The sequence below is a fragment of the Balaenoptera borealis genome, assembly GCF_965194805.1.
Source record: "Balaenoptera borealis genome assembly, chromosome: 3".
NCBI classification, from domain to species: Eukaryota; Metazoa; Chordata; class Mammalia; order Artiodactyla; family Balaenopteridae; genus Balaenoptera; species Balaenoptera borealis.
In genome coordinates, this window is record NC_138866.1 from 63,341,935 (window position 1) to 63,365,619 (window position 23,685).

General features: G+C 36.8%; 2 protein-coding genes across 3 annotated transcripts in view; one reads left to right on the forward strand and one right to left on the reverse strand.

The window, feature by feature from the left end:
* Positions 1-23,685, reverse strand: part of LOC309625100 (uncharacterized protein) — a 77,312-nt gene that overhangs the window by 22,126 nt on the left and 31,501 nt on the right. The window contains exon 4 of one of the 2 annotated variants that reach the window (XM_082384273.1): positions 15,264-15,279. The exons of the other annotated variant lie outside the window; for it this stretch is intronic. The gene's annotated coding sequence lies outside the window, so the exon portion shown is untranslated. Of the gene's footprint in view, positions 1-15,263; positions 15,280-23,685 lie in introns of those variants that run through there. 2 annotated transcript variants of the gene reach the window in all.
* Positions 1-23,685, forward strand: part of SNX6 (sorting nexin 6) — a 54,806-nt gene that overhangs the window by 9,117 nt on the left and 22,004 nt on the right. The window contains exons 3-9 of the mRNA XM_082384220.1: positions 1,580-1,684; positions 2,300-2,410; positions 4,159-4,280; positions 6,219-6,342; positions 13,453-13,548; positions 15,892-15,997; positions 22,569-22,644. Coding sequence (XP_082240346.1) covers positions 1,580-1,684; positions 2,300-2,410; positions 4,159-4,280; positions 6,219-6,342; positions 13,453-13,548; positions 15,892-15,997; positions 22,569-22,644 — 740 coding nt within the window. The remainder of the gene's footprint in view (positions 1-1,579; positions 1,685-2,299; positions 2,411-4,158; positions 4,281-6,218; positions 6,343-13,452; positions 13,549-15,891; positions 15,998-22,568; positions 22,645-23,685) is intronic.

Genomic DNA, 23,685 nt, shown 5'->3' on the forward strand with positions numbered 1-23,685 from the left:
CTATTTAATGGAAAACTTCACAAAATTCAACTTTTAATAAATCACAAGATTTCTTAAAGGCTTATTTTTTTCCTATTTATAAAAGTAATGCATATTGTGGAAAGTTGGGAGAATAAAAGACTATACAAAGAAGCAAATCCACTGCAACTCACATTTTGTTGTATTTCTTATAAGCCTTTTATTTATGCATTTTTTTAAACATCTTTACTAGAGTATAATTGCTTTACAGTGGTGTGTTAGTTTCTGCTTTACATCAAAGTGAATCAGCTATACATATACATATATACCCATATCCCCTCCCTCTTGCATCTCCCTCCCACCCTCCCTATCCCACCCCTCTAGGTGGTCACAAAGCACCGAGCTGATCTCCCTGTGCTATTCGGCTGCTTCCCACTAGCTATCTATATTACATTTGGTAGTGTATATATGTCCATGCCACTCTCTCACTTCGTCCCAGCTTACCCTTCCCCCTCCCCGTGTCCTCAAGTCCATTCTCTATGTCTGCGTCTTTATTCCTGTCCTGCCCCTAGGTTCTTCAGAACCATTTCTCCATTTTTTTTATATAATTGAGATCATAGAATAAACAATTTTGCTTCCAGCATTTTTTCCATTTACGTTGTAATTGAAATTTGAAACACTAATGACTAGGTAAGATTCCAAAGTCAGTCCTGGCTTTTACAACTAGAGTATTTGAAGCAAGCTACTTAGTTACACTTTAAATATTTCATATCTTTGCAACTGGCTGAGACTTTATCTTTTAGTGTGTTTGCTTCTTTTGTAAATCTCCAAATTACCCAAAGATGTTAGAATGTTTATTTGTTTAAAGAGGAAGAAAAATGGATGAAATTTAAGAATTATAAGTAGAATTATGATTAGAATTATATATGAAGAAGTCTTCTCATAAATGGGTAAATAGAAATGGGTGTATAGAGTAAAATTTAATTTAGAAGAATTAAAGAGTACTGTAGAGTAAAATTTAATTCATATCACAGGAGTTAATTCTTATTTATTATATGTTAGCATTTTTTTAGCACTTTACATATACATAATACATATATGTAATATATTTAATTATCATTAGTAGTTTTATTGTATATTCCTGAATTAAAATAAGCAATAGCTTATTTATAGCTTATAGCGTTTAAATGATTGGCCAATATTCTTTTTATTATTTTTCTTGTTCTTAAAGGCAGATACATTTTAGAACACTTGAACTTTTAAAGGACCATCTTCTTGGAAAATAGTTTACTTTTTGGGTGAAACTAATAATGTTTAGCACATTGATTCATACAAAGCAAAGTATAGTTGCATGGTGTAGAATGAAAATTGGTTAAGATAATAACATACCCAAAGCACCTCCCCCCAAATACATAGATAGATAGATAGATAGATAGATAGATAGATAGATAGATAGATACAGATATAGATAATATAGAGTAAATGAACTTGAGTACTTTTTAGATTTAAGATTCTTTTGTTAGTTTAGTTTTGTTTTTGCATTGTCTTATTGTCTGGGAGAAGAATTAAATTGTATAAAAGCCTACAGAATTTTCATTGAGTTATTATTTTCTTTTTCTAGCTTAAAGCAATAAATGTAGATCTTCAAAGTGATGCTGCTCTGCAGGTGGACATTTCTGATGCTCTTAGTGAGAGAGATAAAGTAAAATTCACTGTTCACACAAAGGTAAATGGGATCTTGTACTTCTGTTATTTTAGTTATTGTGCTAATGTTACATGTGTAATAATATATTGACTAGAATTTTGGTTTTGAACATAATTAGAAATTCTATTTTAGTTTATAATTCACTGCTGTTATTTTAACAAAACGTTTTAGGGAAATGTACTTTTTAAAGGTTAACATTTGAGAATTAATCATAGAACTTAGGCATAGTACAAATTTAATTTTCTCTAGACTTTTAGTATCTTTTACCATTCTTGTTATTTTCAATTTTGTTACATTCAGTTAAATTACTGTTTTAACAGACTATTTTCTTTTTAGATTTCAGTTCTCAGGCACGTTTTCAGATTATGATCTATTTTTCTTTGTTTGAATAGTTGTTTGATGTATTTATAGGATAACTTTGTAATGGTAGAAGTACAATATAATAAGAGGCTGTCAGCTTATTTTCTCAAAGATCCCAGGATAATTTTGTCTGGGTGTCTCAGGGTTTTCATAATAGAGTGTAAAAGCACTGATAATCTTTCATAAAAGACTAATTTTAAAAAATAAGGTATAAAATGTTAAAAGCTTTTTTAATGTAACTTCGATTTTTATTTGAGAGAATCTCTGTCTTTGCAGAGTTCATTGCCAAATTTTAAACAAAACGAGTTTTCAGTTGTTCGACAACATGAGGAATTTATCTGGCTTCACGATTCCTTCGTTGAAAATGAAGACTATGCAGGTTACATTGTAAGTGTTGAGGTTCCATTTTAATCCCATTTTCTAGGAGTTTTTTAGATACTTTATTATGTGTTGAAATCTTATTTTGCACTTCTAGTGAACTGAGGTAGTTTTTTTAAATTGCCAGCTACAAAATGTAATTGGCTACCACTTTTATCCTGAGTTGTCTTGTTTGGGAGTGTGGGGATATGGATATGTTATTCTCCCTCATTTAAACTTAAATTCTTACTGTTTATTAGAATAGAAATGGGCTTGTCCTAGGGGGTAGCTAAGGGGGTATTACAAACCGTACTGGTCTTGAACCCTTAGGTAGACAGATGTTTAGAGTTGGAGGGCTCCTTAAGAGATTATCTAATATAAATAGGCACTGGGTGTTGTGCCTCAACTGTTGACCACAGTCAGATTTCTGAAGTTTAGTTTCATTTGATTTCCTTGAAATCATCCTGACCTGACCTGATTCCATCTTTATCCTTGTGGCCCCTCCTTCTCAGTCATTTGCTTTTTTTTCTTTCTACAAGTTGAGTTTCGTGGACAACTGGCAGTGCTTTTTCTTTTTCTTTTTTTCTTTTTGGTTAATTACCAGTTTATATAAAGGATACAACTCAGGAACAGCCAAATGGAAGAAGAGATGCATAGGATGAGGTGTTGGGGTGGGGGGGTTGACACAGAACTTTCATGCCCTTTCCAGGACGTACCGCCTTCCATTTTCCCAGCATGTCAATGTGTTTACCAGCCTAGAAGCTTCTCCTGTTTCCACCTTTTTTTCCCTCATCTTGTGTGATGACATTTTCTTACTACTTTTTTCTCCCATAGACTAAACACTCCTCAAAGATCAAGACCATGTCTTATTTATCTTTATATGCCAGTTGTTCAGCATCATGCCTGGCACATAGTAGATGCTGTGTGCGGGCATCAGTGAATGTGTGCTGATCTGTATTTGATGCTTCCTTCCCTATTGCTTTCCTTGGTGTAATCCTTTTCTTCAGGTCATTGTTATTTTAACTTTCCCCTTTTCTTCCTCTTACTTGCTCTCTTTGCTTTCCATCATTCCCCCTTAACAGTTCTTACTTGTAGGCTCTTCCTCCTAAGATAAGTTTTTTCTTATATCCTTCCCTTGAATGATATGTCTCTTCTAGATCTTATATTTTTATTTAAGGTGCTTACTTACCCACTTACTGTGGGTGAATAAGATGAGGTTAGTCATTAGTCTGTATATTGTTCTCCTGTTTTTAAGTCAGTGCTTTCTGCCTCTGGTACACTCTAATTGTACCATTTACATACTTTTGAAAAATAGTGTACATATTTGCTACACATTTATTTAGTGTGTACTCAAAGCTTAATGCACATAGACATTTGAGGACTCTAGGTTGCCACATCTAGAATCTGCAGACTAAAGTTCGGGTACTACTGTTCTAACACCAGAAAATAGTGCTCTGCTCTTGTTTCTTCCTTGGTGTAAAGGACCTCAAGGATCTTAATTTCTAGACTTAATCAAATTCTCTAACCTTAATCGGGATATTCCTGGTATCCAGTTCATTCAGGATGACTTTAGCTCTCTCAGACAACAGTCTTTTATGGTGGCAGTAGTACAATTGCTGCAAGAAATTAAAGTCTTTAAAACTAGTGATTTGGGGGACTTCCCTGGCAGCCCAGTGGTTAAGACTCCGTGCTTCCACTGCTGGGGGCATGGGTTTGATCCCTGGTCAGTGCGGTCAAACAACAACAACAACAAAACTAGTGATTTGGTTCCATTACAGATCCCTCCAGCACCACCAAGACCTGATTTTGATGCCTCAAGGGAAAAACTACAGAAACTTGGAGAAGGAGAAGGGTCTATGACAAAGGAAGAATTCACAAAGATGAAACAGGAGCTGGAAGCGTATGTGATTTTTGTTGTTAATTGTGCTTATTTTAATGCCTTTTTTGTTTTGTTTGTGTTTTTGTTTTTTTGCTCTCTGATATCCCATCCTTTCAATCATTTCACCACATTGACCCTTTCTGGAAGATACAGGTTTAAGCCATACAACCAGTGTTAATGATCATGATCAGAGCCTACAGGAAAATTATAGAATAATTGTCTGCACTGTAAAATTCTTTAAATTACAGTTTTACATAGACTCTGAAAATTGAAAACAGAGGATCCAAAAGTTTATAAAAAATAGTAGAAAGGGAAATAATGACTTTTTAAAGCACAGTGTAAATCGTTTCATTTTTTATTTACAAGGCCTTAGTTACTACTTACCTGGTTCTCTTTTTTTGACAAGTGCATACTACCAAGACTTCTATTTCTCATAGAAGTGTGCACTGAGCAACTCTGAATATATTCTGCTTTCTTTTTCAAAAAGTGTGTGTGTGTGTGTGTGTGTATGTTTAATTTTCCCCCTCCTCTTTTCTCTGCCTGTGGCTTCTGGCTGAAGGGAAAAGAATAGGAGCAAAGTAACGAGAGAATAGTTTTTTAATGTTTTTTATTAAATGATTACTAGTTTCATATATACTAGACATATTAAATCCTTGAAAAAATAGAGATAATTTCTATTTCATTTTTAGCATATTTGCTGAAAATACAGTTTTTCCTCTTTTATTAAACATTCGAAATAATTTTGGATTTGCTGCATATTGTTTTTCTGTATTTTGAGAGTTATACAAGGAAATAACTTTCCTTGCATTATCATCACCTTCATCACTCTTTTTCTGGTCATTTCTCCCCTTTGTGCATTTCCTTTTCTTGCACTGAATTTCAGTTTTTAAGCATATTTTCACAGTGATACTAGACTCCTCTTCAGATGCTTAAACTCTTGACAAGATAAATTAACAAAGTAGGTCTTCTTTGTTAAAGTGTAAGTGACAGATATTTTAAGAATTCTGTCAATACTGAGTGCAAGCAGTAGTCTGATAGCAGACATATATATAATTCTATAGTTTATAAGACTGAAAGCTGGAAATTAGCAGAGCACATTAATATTGAAAGAATCAGTGGTTTTCCAGTGGCCCTGATCATGATTCTTTTGTGGTCTGGTTAGGGGTTGGATAACAGAGAACCTTGGGTTTATTCTGCTACCTCCATCCTCTGCATCCTTCTTTTTTGTCTTCACTGAATGACTACCCTCACAGAGATCAAACTTCTCCCAACATTGATCCTGCTGGTTTGCTGGTATGTAAAACTTATCCTCCTTGCACGTAGTTGAAGCAAGAATATTGGGCCTTTTCCTTGAGTGTTTTTGTTTTCGAAACTGACATGTATTACTATATGATCGCTGTGATTCACTGATGATATTAAAATATTTTAAACACAGTTCTTCAATTGTAATGGCAAAAATTAGTCTCTCCATGGTGTGTTTCTTTCTTGTGTGCTTGGGTCATTAGATGAAAATAGTTATTAATGTTGAAAATATGCTTACCGAGGTTTGGTTTCTGATTTTTTTTTTTTGTACAAAGGTGTTTAAAAGCAGTAATTATCTAGAAATTGAATTATTAAAGTTGTACAGTATAATTTGTAGTATACTTTCTCTGAAGCTAAAAACAAAAACCCCTGTAGTTACCTTTAACATCAACCTGCATAGGAAGAAAGGTTCATAAAACCTAAAAATATTAACATTTAAATGTAATAAATACTATTAACTAGCATGAAGTCTTTTCAGAGCTGGGTTTTATATATTGAATATTTCATTAACAGTTCAACTAAAATCTTTGTTTACATGGATTGTATTTTTGTATCTCTAATTTTGCATTTAGAATAATTCAAAGAGTATTTGCTGAAAAAAGTGTTGCAGATGTTTTTCTGCAGTGTTTTACCTTTAATTTTGTGTATTGTTTCTAGTGAGTATTTGGCAATATTCAAGAAGACCGTTGCGATGCATGAAGTGTTCCTGTGTCGTGTGGCAGCACATCCTATTTTGAGGAAAGATTTAAATTTCCATGTCTTCCTGGAATATAATCAAGATGTGAGTATTGATCAAAGTAGTGATCAAGGTTTATTTTTAAAGCGTCATTGGAAAGAGTAGGGAGTTGTTAGAAAAGACTTAAGGCCTTATAAAAACATTTTATAAAATGTTCTTATTTTTCAAGCAGTTTAAAATGACTCTTTTTCATGGGACCTCTCTCATCAATATATTCTCCAATGACATTCATGATTCTGCCCAAGGTCTCAGGGCCAACAGGAATTTTGATTGGTGCACCAGAATCCAGGACTTCCTGGCCTCTAACCAAGCCTTCTGTACCATCCATGGCAGTGGTCCTTGCTGTGCTCTCACCCAAATGCTGGGCCACCTCCAAAACCAGCCTGGTCTCCCTGCCTTGCACTTCCAGGGCATTTAGGATGGGTGGCAGTCCCTCATCAAATTGGACATCCCCCACTACACCAGTGACCGCTACAATGTGCCCAGTGGCGGTGTCTGCCTTTGGCGAGGGAGATATTTAAGCAGCATTGTCTCTGGCAGACTGGAGCGGCTCCCGGTAAGAACTAGGCTTGGGGTAACGGCGCTGAAGGGTTGAGTCCCTGAAAGGCCCCAGAGGCCGGGGCAGCGGCCACACGACCCACAAGACCCAACATGGCGGAGCCCGGGGCGGGGGTTGAGTGAAGAGCATTTGACTTTAACACCTCACCTCCCAATCAAGTGAGAAAAATCCCTGCTGGGTTCCTCGTCTCAGAAAAGAGTCTTTTAGATTCAACACAAAATGTGTTGCTATCATCTGGATCAGAATGCCATCCCTAAGTCCCTCACATCTCTAGGTGGAGCTGAGATGCTGGGCAAATTCACGACTCTCACTGATGGGTTAAGGGCTTAGATCTTGATCAATCATCTTGAGTTATTAGTTGTAGACAGTGTTTTTATGCTGTTGCGTTATATCTGATTTCTTTATTCTGGTGTGTAAATATTATTTGTTGGTATAAATAATTGGTTACATCAATTTGCTGGTTTTACTCATCTGTAAATCCCGAGTCTCTAGAAAAAAATATATATACATAAAACTTATTTGATTAAAAAAAAATGACTCTTTTTCAGTGATAATGCACTGTTTCACTAGAACTTGAGTGGATTAATTTTTTAAATGATGGTATATTATGTTATTACTGGGATATTGATTTTCATCCTGAATTGTGAACTTCTTAAGAAATAGGGTCATTAGGGCTTCCCTGGTGGCTCAGTGGTTAAGAATTCTCCTGCCAATGCAGGGGACATGGGTTCGAGCCCTGGTTCAGGAAGATCCTACATGCTGTGGAGCAGCTAAGCCCGTGCGCCACAACTACTGACCCTGTGCTCTAGAGCCCGCGAGCCACAACTACTGAGCCCACATGCCACAACTACTGAAGCCGGCACACCTAGAGCCTGTGCTCCACAACAAGAGAAGCCACCTCCATGAGAAGCCCGCACACCGCAACGAAGAGTAGCCCCCACTCGCTGCAACTAGAGAAAGCCTGCGCACAGCAGCGAAGACCCAACACAGCCAAAAATAAATAAATAAAATTTTTTAAAAATTATTTTTAAAAAAGAAATAGGGTTATTAAATTTATTAATGTTCTTAAATTTGAGTTTGGAGGCTTCTGAAGCCTTATGGAGAATTCCAGAGAAGTACTTGAGCTAAAGAATTCAATATTACTTTTGGGTTAATCATTGACTCTTGATCTGTTTAACCAGCCTTCTTCAGTGCTGATTGCTCTTACTTTTCCTCCCTCCCTCCCTGCCTGAAAACTCTGTTATAATGCAAAAAGAGATTTGAGGTGGTTGAACTTTGAAAGTTTCTTCATTTGTGGTGCTGGAAAAACTCTTTTCAGTGGATGGGTGATACAGATCTTGGGATCTATATTTGGATGACAAGATTAACTCATAATTTTAGTAGAAAACAAATGTAAGCATAGTGGTTTGTTTGCTTACAAACATCAAGATCAAAGAATTTTGTGTATACAAATTTTCCCTCTTGGTTTGGTTTTAGTAGCTGTGACAATAAAATGTCCTAAGTCTAGCAGTAGAGAAAACTTTTAAAAGGGTATGAAAGTGTAACTCAAAATGTAGCACTTTAGCGTGGGTACTCTCACAAGCATAAGTATAGTATGTGGTACTGGCCTGTGGTCACTTAATAACTAGGAATTATAAAGAATGCTGGCTGTATTGTGAATTACAAGAATCTAAAAATGATTCATGAATAGGGTTGCTAACAAACACATGATAGAATGCTGTCATCACTTTTTTACCTTTATGAGTTTGTTTATGCTGGCCCTTATTATGGCCTGGGCTAAAACCTTAACAGTAATTTGGTAGAGCAACATAGGTGTAAAGTGAGGCATGGTGGTAACAGCACAAGGCCACCTTAGTACTCAGGCTCCAAGTACTCTATCCTATTGCCACAGCCCTTAGTACTATCTGAAATTATATATCTGTATTTTTTTTAAATTAATTTATTTTTACTTTTGGCTGCGTTGGGTCTTCATTGCAGTGTGCATGCTTTTCTCTAGTTGTGGAGAGCAGGGACTACTCTTCGTTGTGGCGCGTCGGCTTCTCTGTGGTGGCTTCTCTTGTTGCGGAGCATGGGCGATAGGCGTGTGGGCTTCAGTAGTTGTGGCTCACAGGCTCTAGAGCGCAGGCTCAGTAGTTGTGGCTTACAGGCTCTAGAGCACAGACTCAGTAGTTGAGGTGCACGGGCTTAGTTGCTCCGCGGCATGTGGGATCTTCCCAGACCAGGCTCGAACCCGTGTTCCCTGCATCGGCAGGCAATTCTTAACCACTGCGCCACCAAGGAAGTCCCTATATCTGTATTTTAAAAATTTGTTTATATATCCATTATCTATCTCCCCCTACTAAAAAGTAAGCTCTCTGGGAGTAAGACTTGAATTTTTCACCATTGTATCCTCACTATTTTAGAATTGTGCCTGACCGTTAAGATATAAAAATATTTGTTAAAATAATAAGTGAAAGATTATTGTTTAGTTCAGCTTTATAAATAGCTTTCATAAATCCTAGGATTTCATAATTTTTTTCCCACCAAGGTAGATTTATTTTTCTTCTTACAAATTTTTTTTAATATATTTGTTGTTGTTTTTATTTATTTGTTTGTTTGTTTATGGTTGCACCAGGTCTTAGTTGTGGCATGTGAGATCATTTTAGTTGTGGCATGTGGACTCTTAGTTGCGGCATCGGAACTCTAGTTGTGGCGTGCATGTGGGATCTAGTTCCCTGACCAGGGATCGAACCCAGGCCCCCTTAATTGGGAGCACGGAGTCTTAACCTCTAGACCACCAGGGAAGTCCCTCTTCCTTACAAATTAATATGTGCTTAATAGAGATGATGGGGGCTTCCCTGGTGGTGCAGTGGTTGAGAATCTGCCTGCCAGTGCAGGGGACACGGGTTCAAGCCCTGGTCTGGGAAGATCCCACATGCCGCGGAGCAGCTAGGCCCGTGAGCCACAATTACTGAGCCTGTGCGTCTGGAGCCTGTGCCCCGCAACAAGAGAGGCTGCGACAGTGAAAGGCGCACGCACCGCGATGAAGAGTGGCCCCCGCTTGCCGCAACTAGAGAAAGCCCTCGCACAGAAACGAAGACCCAACACAACCATAATTAATTAATTAATTAATTAATTTTAAAAATGTCAGGACAATGCTAAATACTGCAATAAATAAATAAATAGAGGTGATGATGATGCATTTTAGTAACCCTTTTAATATCAGCAAATGGTTGTTTTGGAGAAAGCCTAGAAAGATGGACAGGAAAGTGTTTTGCAAATATTCTTTAATTAATTAATAACAAGTATGTTAACAGGTTGTAGAAGATCATAGGCCCCAAATTAAAAGGTTTTTCTCAACCTTGTCTCTAGTGCTGTTTCTCAGATCTTTACTCAGTTCAGTGGTGCTGGAAAAGAAATCTGTCTGTGCTAGTCTACTATCTGAACTTCAGAGGGTCATGGGACTGATGAGCTGTTGAAATAGAGTGAAAGTGTCTTGAAGTCTGAAAAGGCTGTGGGGCATCTGGAAAGCCTAGAAAATCTTGTTCCAGCATTTAGTCTTATGAGAAATGGTCACTGCTGTAAGGAATGATTGCCTGTAGTATTGCTTTCCTTATGTAGCTCTGCCCCTTCTGTTTCCAGTACCTATAGCTTTAGTCTGCTTAGCAGTAGATTAAATATTTAACCTATTCAACACCCTAATCTTCATTCATTTCTTCCTGCCGCATCAGTGACCACACCCAGGACCTTGTCTCACCTCTGAGTTCTTTTTTTTTTTTTTTTTTTTAATACATTTATTTGTTTATTTTTGGCTGCATTGGGTCTTCCTTGCTGCACGCGAGCTTTCTCTAGTTGCAACGAGCTGGGGCTACTCTTCCTTGCAGTGCGTGGGCTTCTCATTGCGGTGGCTTCTCTAGTTGTGGATCATGGGCTCTAGGCACGTGGGCTCAGTAGTTGTGGCTTGTGGCCTCTAGAGCACAGGCTCAGTAGTTGTGGTGCTCGGGCTTATTTGTTCCGCAGCATGTAGGATCTTCCCGGACCAGGGCTCGAACCTGTGTCCCCTGCATTGGCAGGTGGATTCTTAACCACTGCACCACCAGGGAAGCCCCACCTCTGAGTTCTTAAACCCTAATATTATAGACTCCAAACATAGCCTTCTGTCCTCGCAGCTCCCTTTTTCCCTGTTCCCCTTATAGTTGTTCTTTGACTCACTGCTGCATCTAGACCCTTGACCTCTCCTGCACTTTGACCCTGTCAGTAGCCCTTTTGTCTTTTCTCATCTCGCCTAGAGTGCCTGCTCTGTTCCTTATAACAAGGTTATGACTTTAGACAGGTCTCTCCCATTTTCCATTAAAGCTGATTTCAGTAATTCTTCTTGATCAGATAGTGGCCTTGTTCACGGGGCGGGGGGGGGGGGGGGGGGACACCAGTCAGAAATCAAATCCCTGAGCTGCCTGCATCCCCACAGCCTTCAACCACCTTGGTGGCCACACTCATTTAATAGCTTCTTTTCTTTTTTCTTTTTTACTTTCTCCTTTCCAGTCTCGATTCCTTTTTTTCTTTTGCTTGCCTAACTGCCCCGACTAGAACCTCCAGTACAGTGTTAAATGGAAGTGACAAGAGCAGACATCCTTGTTTTGTCCCTGATCTTAGGGAGAAAGCATTCACTGTTTCACTGTCAGGTATGATGTTAATGGTGGGTTTTTTCATAGATGCCATTTGTCAGCTTAAAGAAGTTCTTTTCTATTCCTAGTTTGTTGAGTGGTGTTATAATGAAAAAGTACATCTATTGAGATGATCATGCGGTTTTTCTCCTCTATTCTATTAATGTGGTGAAATACATCATGCTTTTCCATGTTGACTAAGATATCTTTCTAGCTATGCTGGCTCCCATGTACTTGTGGATCTATGGGAATCTCTCTTGATGTGTTTTCGTGTTAACTCTAAAGCTACTTCCCAGTCTCTTTCATGGGCTTTATCCTCCATATATCCATTCATTTAAATCTGATTCTTCCAAGGTTCCTCACTGAGTTCTCTAGAAGTCTAAAAGCTCCTCTAGACTTCGAATTCTGTAAATTCTAAGTCATATCATCTACTCCTGTGGCTCCATCTACTCTAATATGCTCTTAAGTTAGAAATCGATGGGAACTCCCTGGCGGTCCAGTGGTTAGGACTCTACGCTTCCACTGCAGGGGGCACGGGTTCCACCCCTGGTTGGGGAACTAAGATCCCGCAAGCTGTGCAGCATGGCCAAAAATTTTTTTGAAAAAAGAATTTTTGGTGAAAGAGGAGGTATCATCTCAGATACAGAGAAACCTAAAAGCTCAGAGCTTCTTTTGAGAACAGTTTGGAACATAAGGCTCTTTAGGGGTAGAGTGGTACGTGGAAAGGTAAGTTGAAACAGATTTTTCAAAGTATTGAGTACCGTGCTAAGGAGATTGGCCTTCATTCTCTGAACATTATGAAACTTTGTAAACTTATTAAGTTTCCAAAGTGTGATATTGGAAAGTTATCACAAGCAGCAGAATGGATTGGATGGAGGAGAGGAGGGATGTTAACTAGTAGTCCAATGTAGTAGTCTAGGCAAGAGATAATGAGGACTTTTACAGGACAGTGGGAGTGGAAAGGGACAAATTTCAGAAATTTGCTGGTAGAATTTGAGCTGTGAGAGGAAGAAATTGTAGATTACTTCAAGAATTTTAATGAAAGGTACGGGGCTTTAGGGAACATACGAGAATCTGAGAGACTGGTTGGATGGCGCGGGGTGGGGCATGAATAGGGAACCAGGAAGAGGGAAAACTTGGAGATTAGACTATAGTGAGTACTCTTTTAAGATTTTTCTAATGTGGGGTTAGCAGAATCTGTGTGTAAGGATATGATGTAGGCAATTGGAAATAGGATCTAAGGTTCAGGAAAGAGCTTAGGGGTAGTGAGAGAGATTTGTGAGTCACTTACGTAAAGGTGGGCATTGAAGCCATGGCAGTAGATAAGGAAATTAGATAGGATGTTCCTTCATGGGGTCCCTGATGCAGCAAGTAGTAAAGTCAAAGAGCTAGCTGCTTCTCACTTTTGCCTTTAGATATACCATTCATACCAGGCAGTCATCTTTTGTGTCCTTTGTATCATGAGTTGCTGACCCCAAAACAGGTGAGGAGATGATATTTGGATGGGTTTGGAGTGAAGAATTTGCAAAATGTATTTTCAAAGCTTTTACAGAATCATATGATGGTATATTGTACTCCAGTAAATTTTGCATGTTCAAAGGAACTCCTTCCTGAGTTAATATTTAGTTGACTTTGTATGATATAGTAGTGTTCGACAAAGTATGATGAGAGGGTTACTTACAACAAAATTATCAAATATACTTACAAAATTTGGGAAAGCTAGGCCTTACTGTAGATCAGCTGAACCTGAATCTTTGGGAGTGAGGCCAGATTCCTCTTTAATGTCCCAGAATTTGAAAATCAGTGATATACATGATGAAATTGCCACTTTATTAAGTTTAAAAACTGGGGTCCTTTTGAGATTGCCATTTTGATATCAGAGAATAAAGGAGGCATTAACTTCTCATTTGTAATCTTAAAAGAAATGCTAACTTAAATTAACCTTTCTTTCAGTTGAGTGTGCGAGGAAAAAATAAAAAAGAGAAACTTGAAGATTTCTTTAAAAACATGGTTAAATCAGCAGATGGGGTAATTGTTTCTGGAGTAAAGGTAAGACTTTATTTAATTAACAGAGGTGTTGGTTTGAGAATTTACTTCTTTTAAGAGGGAGATAGATTGAGATTTCAGACGTGCGGACGATAGAGTAAAAGAGATGTTTGGATAGTAGACTTCTTAGGTCTGGGAAACTGGGCCCCTCGCCCTGGGTTCCTCAAGAGCTCCCTTCTCTAAGGGGTAATAGGTCTGCAGGTCCAAGTGGATTTGCCCACCCAGAGCCCATGCCCCTTTCCTCCAAACCAGACCATTCTCCAGGTATCTAGAATCCTATATTTCCTCACCCAAATCCCAAGCCTTCTTTCAGGTCCTGCACAGGCTTTTTCCTTGAGTTCATCTGCCAGTGGGTAGACTGTGCCACTGGTGGCTGTCCTCCACAGGTGGTCAAGGAGTAGAGAGAAGGCACAGGGCAGAAGATCAGTGTGCAGGATGGAATGAACGTCCAGCCACGTGCACATGAGGTCCCTCTGGATGCCTTACAGAGTCACGGGGTGGGGCACAGAGGGTCTGCCTCCATTTATACACTTACCCAGTTGGCCTTAGAAATGTTAGGGGCAGACCTGGGTTCAGATTTGGAGTTAGAAGAGCTCAGTTGAGGTTTTGGTTTTGTCTCATAGTAGCTACATGACCTTGGAAAAAGTCACTTTCTTTCTCTGAATCTCGGTTTTCCCATTTTCAAAATTTGGTTAGTAATGCCACCTAGCTCACAGGATTGTTAGATTGAATGAGATGATATGTGTGAATATACTTAAAAAGTTAATTACTTACCGAGATAACACCTAAATTTTTCTTAATGATGTTCTGAAAATGGTACAAAAATGGATTTTTCTGAAAACTCTAACCATTAAAATATAAGAGAAAAATGTTTCTATTACATTATTAAGTAAATACTAATAAGAGATAAATAATGCTTTGTCATCATTGCCTGTTTTTATAAATACAGCTATAGTAAAACTTGGGTGTAAAGTACTATTTGATTTATACTTTAATTTTGCAGAGACAGGTCAGTTGATACGTTGACAGTGCATGTGCTGTGGCTACTTTCTAATAAAGACTCAGCATGGGAGTTCCCTGGCAGTCCAGTGGTTAGGACTTTAACTGCCGTGGGCCCGGGTTCAATCCCTGGTAGGGAACTAGGATCCCAACAACCGTGCGTTGTGGCCCAAAAGAAGAACTTACTTCCATTTTGATACTTCCGCATTAATGTTGAACTTTTTTCTTTTTTTTCTTTCTTATTTATTTATTTATTTATTTAGGCTGTGCTGGGTCTTAGTTGCAGCGCACAGGATCTTCACTGTGGCATGTGGGATCTTTAGTTGTAGCATGCAGACTTCTTAGTTGCGGCATGCATGCGGGATCTAGATCCCTGACCAGGGATCGAACCCCGGCCCCGAGTCTTACCCACTGCACCACCACGGAAGTCCCTGAATTGTTTTCTTAACATTAAGTATAAACCACTATATTGATTATGATTTTGATAATTTTATTGAAGTAATAGCTGACATTTTTTGAACATTTACAGTGTGGTGTTTGGTAGCCCACATTTCATTAATCTTCACTACAGCTCTGCAAGTTAGTTTATCTCCATTTTTACATTTAAGAAAACTGGTACACATGAATTAGCAGATTTTAAATGACATTTTATCAGTACTAACTTTTGCTTCTGTGTACTGTTGATGTCGGTCTCAAATTAATCATTTCAGCTGGTGCTTTTTCAATAAACAATTGCTGTTTTAAAAGGGAGGAAAGTACTGTTAATAATTTTTATTTTTTAAGTATTTCTAGTTTTGTTCCAGAAAAGATTGAAAACAGTGTTTAATATGAAAATTGCTCCCAGATAGCTACTTTGGCCAGGTTCCCCAAAGCAGTCAGAGAGGGCCCTAATGACTAAGGGATTCAGGAACAGCATTCAGGAATGGCCCATAGAATGCATAACAGACCAAGAAAAACAGATTTTCACTTGTCTGCCAGGCTTTTTTCCCTTTTTCTCATAAAGCAAATGATCACTCCCACTGGCAGAAGTATATCTGTTGGAGAACAGGACTGTAGAGGCGGAGCACAAGTAGGAACACATTTGAGTACAACACATGAGCCTGAACCATAATGGGGAGCTCTAAGCCTTCAGCTGCAAAACTGTAGAAGATTTCTTACTTGATAGATAGAAACACATGTTTTTAAAGTCTGAACTTGTTGATGAAATCAATATAATGTCTGATTATTAGAGGATAGCTATGCTGTTTTACTGATGATCTTTTATGATTATAAGGATAACAAAGTGATTTATGTATTAGACTAAAGCAAATAAGTGAAAAAAGCTCATATTTTCTTTTGATCCCATAGGATGTAGATGATTTCTTTGAGCATGAACGAACATTCCTTTTAGAATATCATAACCGAGTTAAGGATGCATCTGCTAAATCTGATAGAATGACAAGATCCCACAAAAGTAAGGTTTTTCTCTGTGGCTAAAGTTTACACTGTTTAATGGAATATTTATAAAGTTATTATGTTATTTACAGTTTGTAAAAGTCTTGATATAGGGCAGTGGTTCTCAAACTGTGGTCTATGAAGCTTTGATCCTAAGGCCCTTTTAAGCAAGTCTGTGAGGTCAAAACTACTTTCGTAATAAAACTATGATGCTTTTTGTCTTTTTCACCATGTTGACATTTACACCGATGTTGCAAACGCTGTGGTGGATAAATTGCTGGTGCTTTAGCACAAATCAAGGCAGTGGCACCAAACTGTACTAATAGTCATTGTATTCTTCCCCACAGCGCATTTGCAATTTAAAATTTCGTTTAAGAATGTCCTTGATGGTATAGCACAGGGGAACTATTATATTCAATATTCTGTAATAATCTATAGGGGAAAAGAATCTGAAAAAGAATGGATACATGTATATGTGTAACTAATCACTTTGCTGTACGCCTGCAACTAACACAGTATTGTAAATCAACTATACTCCAATATAAAATAAAAATTAAATTTAAATTTAAAAAAAAGAATGTCCTTGATGAAGCAGTGAAACTTATTACTTGTGGAAAGTCTCCTCCCTTGGGTATACATTTTTTAATATTCTGAGTGATGAAATGGGAGGTATGCATAAAGCACTTTGCATATGGATGTATGATGGTTCTCTCTAGAAAAGCATTTTAGTGAATGAGTTGCAACTGAACTAGCTGCTTTTTTTCATAAAATACCATTTTTACTTGAAAGAACAACTGACAGACAAACTGTGATTATTGAAACTTGAGTATTTGGTAGACATTTTATTAAGAATTAATTAAATGGGCCTGACACTTCATGGAAAACAGCTGACAGTGTTTGTTGACAATGATAAAGGTCAGGCTTTCCAGCAATAATTAGAATTTTGGAAAACTTGTATCAATCACCATGAGCTTGTTTTTCAGTAATTAAAGACTTACCTGAGGAGATTGATGATAATATTAGTGAGTGTGATATTTTTGTTATTATATACTGAAGTGTGTCAACATTTGGAAGATCTATGTGATTCATTGAACTAGTGTTTTCTTAATGATCAAAATTATGTATGGAAAAGATCTATTTAAAGTACAAGATAGACTAAAATGGGGTTTTTCTAACAGCTTTATTGAGATATAATTGATATCAATAAGCTACAATGTTCAAAGTGTACAGTTGGATAAGTTTTGACATATGTATGATATCATCACTACAGTCAACATAATGAACATATCCATCACCACCAAAAGTTTCCTTGTGGCCCTTTGTAATCGCTCCCTCCTGCGCCTGTCTCCAGGCCACCGCTGATCTGCTTTCTGTCTCTATAGATTAGCTTGCATTTTCTAGAGTTGTATATAAATGGAATCATACAGTATGTACTCTTTATGGTCTGGCTTTGAAATTCAACAAAATTATTTTGAGATTCATCCATGTTGTATGTATCAATAGTTCATTCTTTTTATTGCTGAGTGGTATTCCATTGTATGGATATACCACAGTTTATCCATTCAGCTGTTGGTGGACATTTGGGTTGTTGCTGGCTTTTGGCCATTTGAAATAAAGCTGACATAAACCATCTGTATGTAATTCTTTGTATGGACATATGCTTTCATTTCTCTTGGGTAATACTTAGAAGTAGAATGGCTGGGTCAAGTGTAAGTGTATAATTAACTTTTTTTAAAAAACTGCCAAACTTTTTTCCAAAATGATTGTATCATTTTACATTCCTACCAGCTGTGCACGAGAGTTCCAGTTGCTTCACACCCTTGCCAATAAAGATAATCAGTCTTTTAAATTTTATCCATTCTGCTAGGCCAGTGTGGTTTTAATTTGCATTTCCCAATGATTGATGATATTGAACATCTTTTCTTGTATAAGTCCTCCAACTTTATTCTTCTTTATCAAAGTCATTTTGGCCCCTCTGGTTTCTTTACATTTTCATTTGGATTTTAGAATCAGCTTGTCACTTTTTACAAAAATGCCTGCTGGGATTTTGATTGGGATTGTATAGAATCTGTAGATCAGTTTGGGGAGGATTGACATCTTAACACTATTGGTTCTTCTGAGACATGAACATGGTATATCTCTCCATTTAATTAGGTCTTCTCTCAGCAGTGTTTTATAGTTTCCTTTGTACAGATCTTATACATCTTCAGTTAGGTCCCTAATTATTTTTTGATGCTATTGTAAATGTTGTGTTTTTTACATTTCAGTCTCCAGTTGTTTTTTGCCAATATATAGAGATACATTGTATTTTCAGTGTTGAGCTAATATCTTGCAACCTTACTAAATCAACTCACTTATTAGCTTTATTAACTATTTTGTAGATTCCTTAGGATTTTCTACATAGACGATCATCTGCTAATAAAAACAGTTACACTTCTTCCTTTCCAATTTGAATTCTGTTTATTTCTTTTCCTTGCCCCATTATACTATAGCTATACCCTCCAGTACAGTGTTGATGGAAGTGGTGAAGGCAAGCAACTTGGCCTTGTTCCTTATCTTATGGGGAAAGCATCAGTCTTAAGCCGTTAATTATGATGATAGATTTTTCCTAGATGCCTTTTAAGTCAGGAATGAATGTTGGATTTTGTCAAATGCTCTTTTTGCAACAGTTGAGATAACCATATGGTTTTTCTTTTTTAGTCTATTAATATGGTTAATGATGTTTGATTTTCAAATATTAAACCAACCTTATATTCTTGGGATAAATATCACTTATATCATTAGATTTAATGTAATAGAGTACACAAAATTCATTGATAGGATTTTAGATTCCCCACAGGAACTAACCCTTAAACTACTGCTTTGTTGAGTATTCACAATTTTCTGAAAATATTAGTAAAATGCCTCCTCCTTTTCCAACGACACATCTGTTTGAGGCTAGATTTTCTCACAATACTTGAACAAAAACAACGTATCACAGTAGAGTGAATGCAGAGCAGATAAGAGAATGGAGCTATTTTCTATTAATCCAGACACAAAAGAGATTTGCAAAAATCTAACAGTGTCACTGTGCTCACTAATTTTAAAATATATAAATAGTTATTTTTCATTTAAAATGTTATGTTAACATATAATGGTTTATGGGACTTCCCTGGCATTCCAGTGGTTAGTTCTCCGTGCTTCCAATGCAGGGGCACAGGTTCTATCCCTGGTCGGCAAACTAAGATCCCACATGCCCCACGGCCAAAAAAAAAACAAACGTATTAATGGTTTTAATACTGTTATTTTAAAATAGTAAATATTTAAATTTTTTGTTTTACTTAAAAAAAAATACAGTACAATTGATAGATATAACCCCCATAAACAAAAGCTCTTTAGGGTACTCAGTAATTTCTAAGAGTGTAAAGGAGTCCTAAAACCAAAAAGTTTCAGAGTCTGTGATATACAGACAGGTCAGTAGGTACCCAGAAGTACGAACCTCTGTTTTGGAGTATTGTTACATACCCTAATAGAAAGGAGGAAGTAAAGAAGTCTTGGGTCTGGTAACTTCTATTCTTGTGTCATTCTTTTGAGAGAGTTAAGAGTTCTTTTTGTATTTTATTTTCCTGTATCTTTGTGATTTGCAGATTCATTCTAATGAAGTAGTAGTTCCTAGTTGCCTGTTCAGTAGTTAAGAACTATATAGTCAAAGTGTGGGAAACTTGAATTCCTTCCTAAATTAATTACTGATTTGCTTTAGAGCCTTGGGCAAGTCACATAATTAGTCTTGTGTTGGTTTCCTTGTTTATAAAATGACATTAAGGATAAAATATCTCATACTTTCACTCCTCTGTTAGGAAAAACTTTGTCCCAACCCATCCTCTCCTGGCCCCTCCATCAGGACCCACACTACTCCCTACTCCCCACACACACCCAGAGTCACACAGTGTACCCTGAGGGCTCCAGCGGCACCCTGTGTGCCTTCCTAGGAAACCCCACACTCCACCCTCCCCCACTAGGCCCTGGCCCCAGCCTGCAGGCACACCCCCTTCCCCCAGAAAAGAAGAACTTTGTAAATACGAAATGGTACATACTAGTGTTGATTGTAATAATTAGGAATACATTTAAGTTTAGATTTGATGATTTAAAAATGGAATCCTACTATATATACTTTTAAAATTTCTTAAAAAGTTACTTAATTCATAAACATTGGCATATCTATTATGTGCCAGCCATCATGTTAGACATTGATGATTTCAAGATGAAGAAAATAACAGTCTTTGCCATTAAGGAATTAATAATTTTGCAGGTGAGATAAACACTAAAAGCAAAAAATTACAATATATTTAATTAATCCTATCATAGAGGTGTATATTAGTGCCATGGAAGTATAAAGAACTATAGGAATCATCTGTTAAGAAAACAGAATATTAGTAATTCTTACTGATTCTATTTATTTGACCAAGTGGAATGGTGTTTTAGGGGAGATGGTAGTGATCCTGTTTTACAAAGTTACGATTGTTACATATAATTAATTACCTTACATATATAGTGGACCCTTGAACAACACAGGTTTGAGCTATGTGGGTCCACTTATATGCAGATTTTTCTTCAGTAAATATGTAATCCGAGATAGGTTGAATCTGCAGGTGCAGAACCGTGGATACAGGGGCAACTGTAAAGTTAAACAGGAATTTTTTCACTGTGGGGAGGGTTGGCACCCGTAACCCCTGCATTGTTCAAGGGTCAACTGTAATAAAATTTTACAAAATTATAAAGTAAAAACTATTTTTTCATAATTAATGAACTTAGCCTGGATTATGAAAAATTAAGCTTTTCAACTTAATAATTTTATAAGTCACTGTGATTTATAAAATCAGGACAGTTTGTATATTTTTCGTGATCACATAATGCTGTAATAACTAAAGAGGGTAGTGTTCTCAAAGCCTAATGTTAGTTAGAATACAGGAATTTCTTGCTCTAAAAAATAATTTAAGGGTCAAATGTTAGTTAGAATACAGGAATTTCTTGCTCTAAAAAATAATTTCAGGGTCAGCCTAAGCATAAACTATCAATGTATTCAATATTAAACACAAAAACCATTTTTGATTTCTGCCTCTCAATAAACCAACCTTTAAGTGATTTTTGAGTATTATTTTTTTTTTTTTAACTTAACCTGTTAGGGTATAGTGAAGAGTCTTATGTATAAGTTACTGTTCATGGTCTGAAGTTTGTAGTTGAAGTTTCTTTATAAAAGATATCAGGATAGAAGATTTGAGTAACAATACGTAAATGGTCACCAAATTTCAGCCATATCAGTTGAATGTAATTTTGTGCAAAATAAGAAAGTATAATGTAAGCATTACTGTTTTGTTAGGGGATAAACACATAAAAGCCTTGTAAAAATACTGCTAGTATAAGTGGGAATACAAAGTAGGCATGTCTAGGATTTCATTAATAATAGCAAACATTTGTATAGTACTGTATACACTATGTGCCAAGTTTATAGTAATGTTTACTAATAATTATGTGACTTGAGTACCATTATTATCCCTATTTCCAGATGAGGAAACTGAGGCACAGGCATGTTAAGTGATATGCCCAAGGTCATACAGCTGGTAAATTGGGAAGCTGGGATTGGACAGTTTGGTTCCAGGTCCATGCCCTTAACCATTGCACTTATGCTATTCCTCTTCTGAAATTATAATCTTTTCTCAACAAGGGCATTGTCCTGTGGGGCAAGCCCTAGGAGGAGTACTGTGCTGATGTTGAGTACTTTGCTTCCTAGCACCCAAGGGTAGTGGTACCACCATTCATTTAGCTTCCCAAGCTCCTGCCTCAGGTCTACTGTTTGTAAATCCTACCTGTTACATTTCCTAAATATCTTCCAGCTTTGTTAGTTCCTCTCTGCTCTTAATGTTTCCACTACCTTGATCCTGACCCTCAGCATCTGACACAGCAGTTTCCTGGTTGGTCACTGTGCCTTCTGTGTCTCTCCACTATTAGTCTTTATTCAAGGCAGCAGAATTTTTAAATCTAAAATCCTTATCAGGTTGATTTCACCACTACTAGGATTTTAAGATGTTTAATAACACCCATTCCCACAAGATCAGGTCCAAACTTCATCATGGCTTACAAAACCTTTCTTTCCCCCAAGATGCTTGGAAGAAAAATAAATTGATTTTTCCAGCTTCAACCCTCTCTACTCCCCTCTGTACCCTGCAGTGCCATAGTCCCAGAAGGCTCTCTGAATATACTTTGCTCTTTTATGTCTCCCTGGTCTTTTTCCATGTTCTTCCCTTTATCCAGAATGCACTCTCCTCCTCTTTGCCTAGTAAAGATTTGCTCATCCTGCGAGCTCCAACTCCTATAGTGTCTGTAAATCCTTCCCTGATCTCCTCAGGTGAAATCATCTGTCTCCCCTGCTCCTGATGTAGTTTATACCTACTTTTAATATAAAATTCATCATTTTGTATTATAGTTTTTGTCATTTCTTTCACTAGACTTTGGGCATCTCATATTACATACACATTTTTTTGGCAGGTAGGTATTCAGTAACTATTTTTGAATCAATGAATAAATATATTAAATTCTTAAAACTTTTTCCATAGGTGCTGCAGACGATTACAATAGAATTGGTTCTTCATTATATGCTTTAGGAACTCAGGATTCTACAGATATATGCAAGTAAGCATTCTGATTTAAAACATTAAGTATAAATAAAACAACATTTTTGTTGGCAGCTCAGGCACACACAATACTTCTGACCCAGCAGGCATTTTGGAATATTTTTGTCAAAACACGTTGATCATATGGAGCTTCTTTATAAACTTAGGTCAGTGTCATTTTTCTCTTCCCTATCCCTCCTTTTTTTTTAAATCTGAGAAATAAAAATCGACCTTAGTATATATAATTTTAACATTTACAGTGTTTTATTTGATGCAAATTTGCCAATTTGTGTGTGTGAGAAAGAATTTATGTTTAAATGTTCTTAGATTTTGATAATGTTTATTATAAGTAAGAAATGCTGTTTTGGAATTATAATATATATATACACACACATATATACACACACACACACACACACACACACATATATATATATATATATATATATATACACATATACATATATATACACACACATACATACATATATATGTATTTCATTGGAGGCCAGATTTCAATGTAGCCATAAATAATCTTAGTTGCTCCTGTAATGTTTAAACCCAACTCTCTATTGAAAAATAATTCAAACACATTTTAAAAATTTTAAGTGGAAAAACTATTTTCATAGTCCATGACTTTCTCCAAACCACATCCTTGAACTTTTCTGTAGTATATCCTGTCTCAGTAGACATGTCAGATCCAATTTTTCAGCAAATCCAGTTTTTCAGCAAAACACTAATTAACATGCTACCTTCCCAAAGAGTTAGTTCTTAAGTGTTTGATAAGAAGGAAAAACATCAACCTTGCCATGTGTTATCTTTCATAAACCTCTCAAAGCAAGTTCTTTTTAGTAATGTGAAGTTCATAAAATTCATTTTAGCTTTCAATAGTATTTGCCCTAATCCAAATATAATGTCATCGATAATTACATATTTTATAGGATACCATTTAATAGTTTGGCATGGGGATATTTTTTTAGTTGGTATCAGCGTTTGAGAGATGGGCTTTTTAATTAAAAGTGAAAGTGGGGGCTTCCCTGGTGGCCTAGTGGTGAGGACC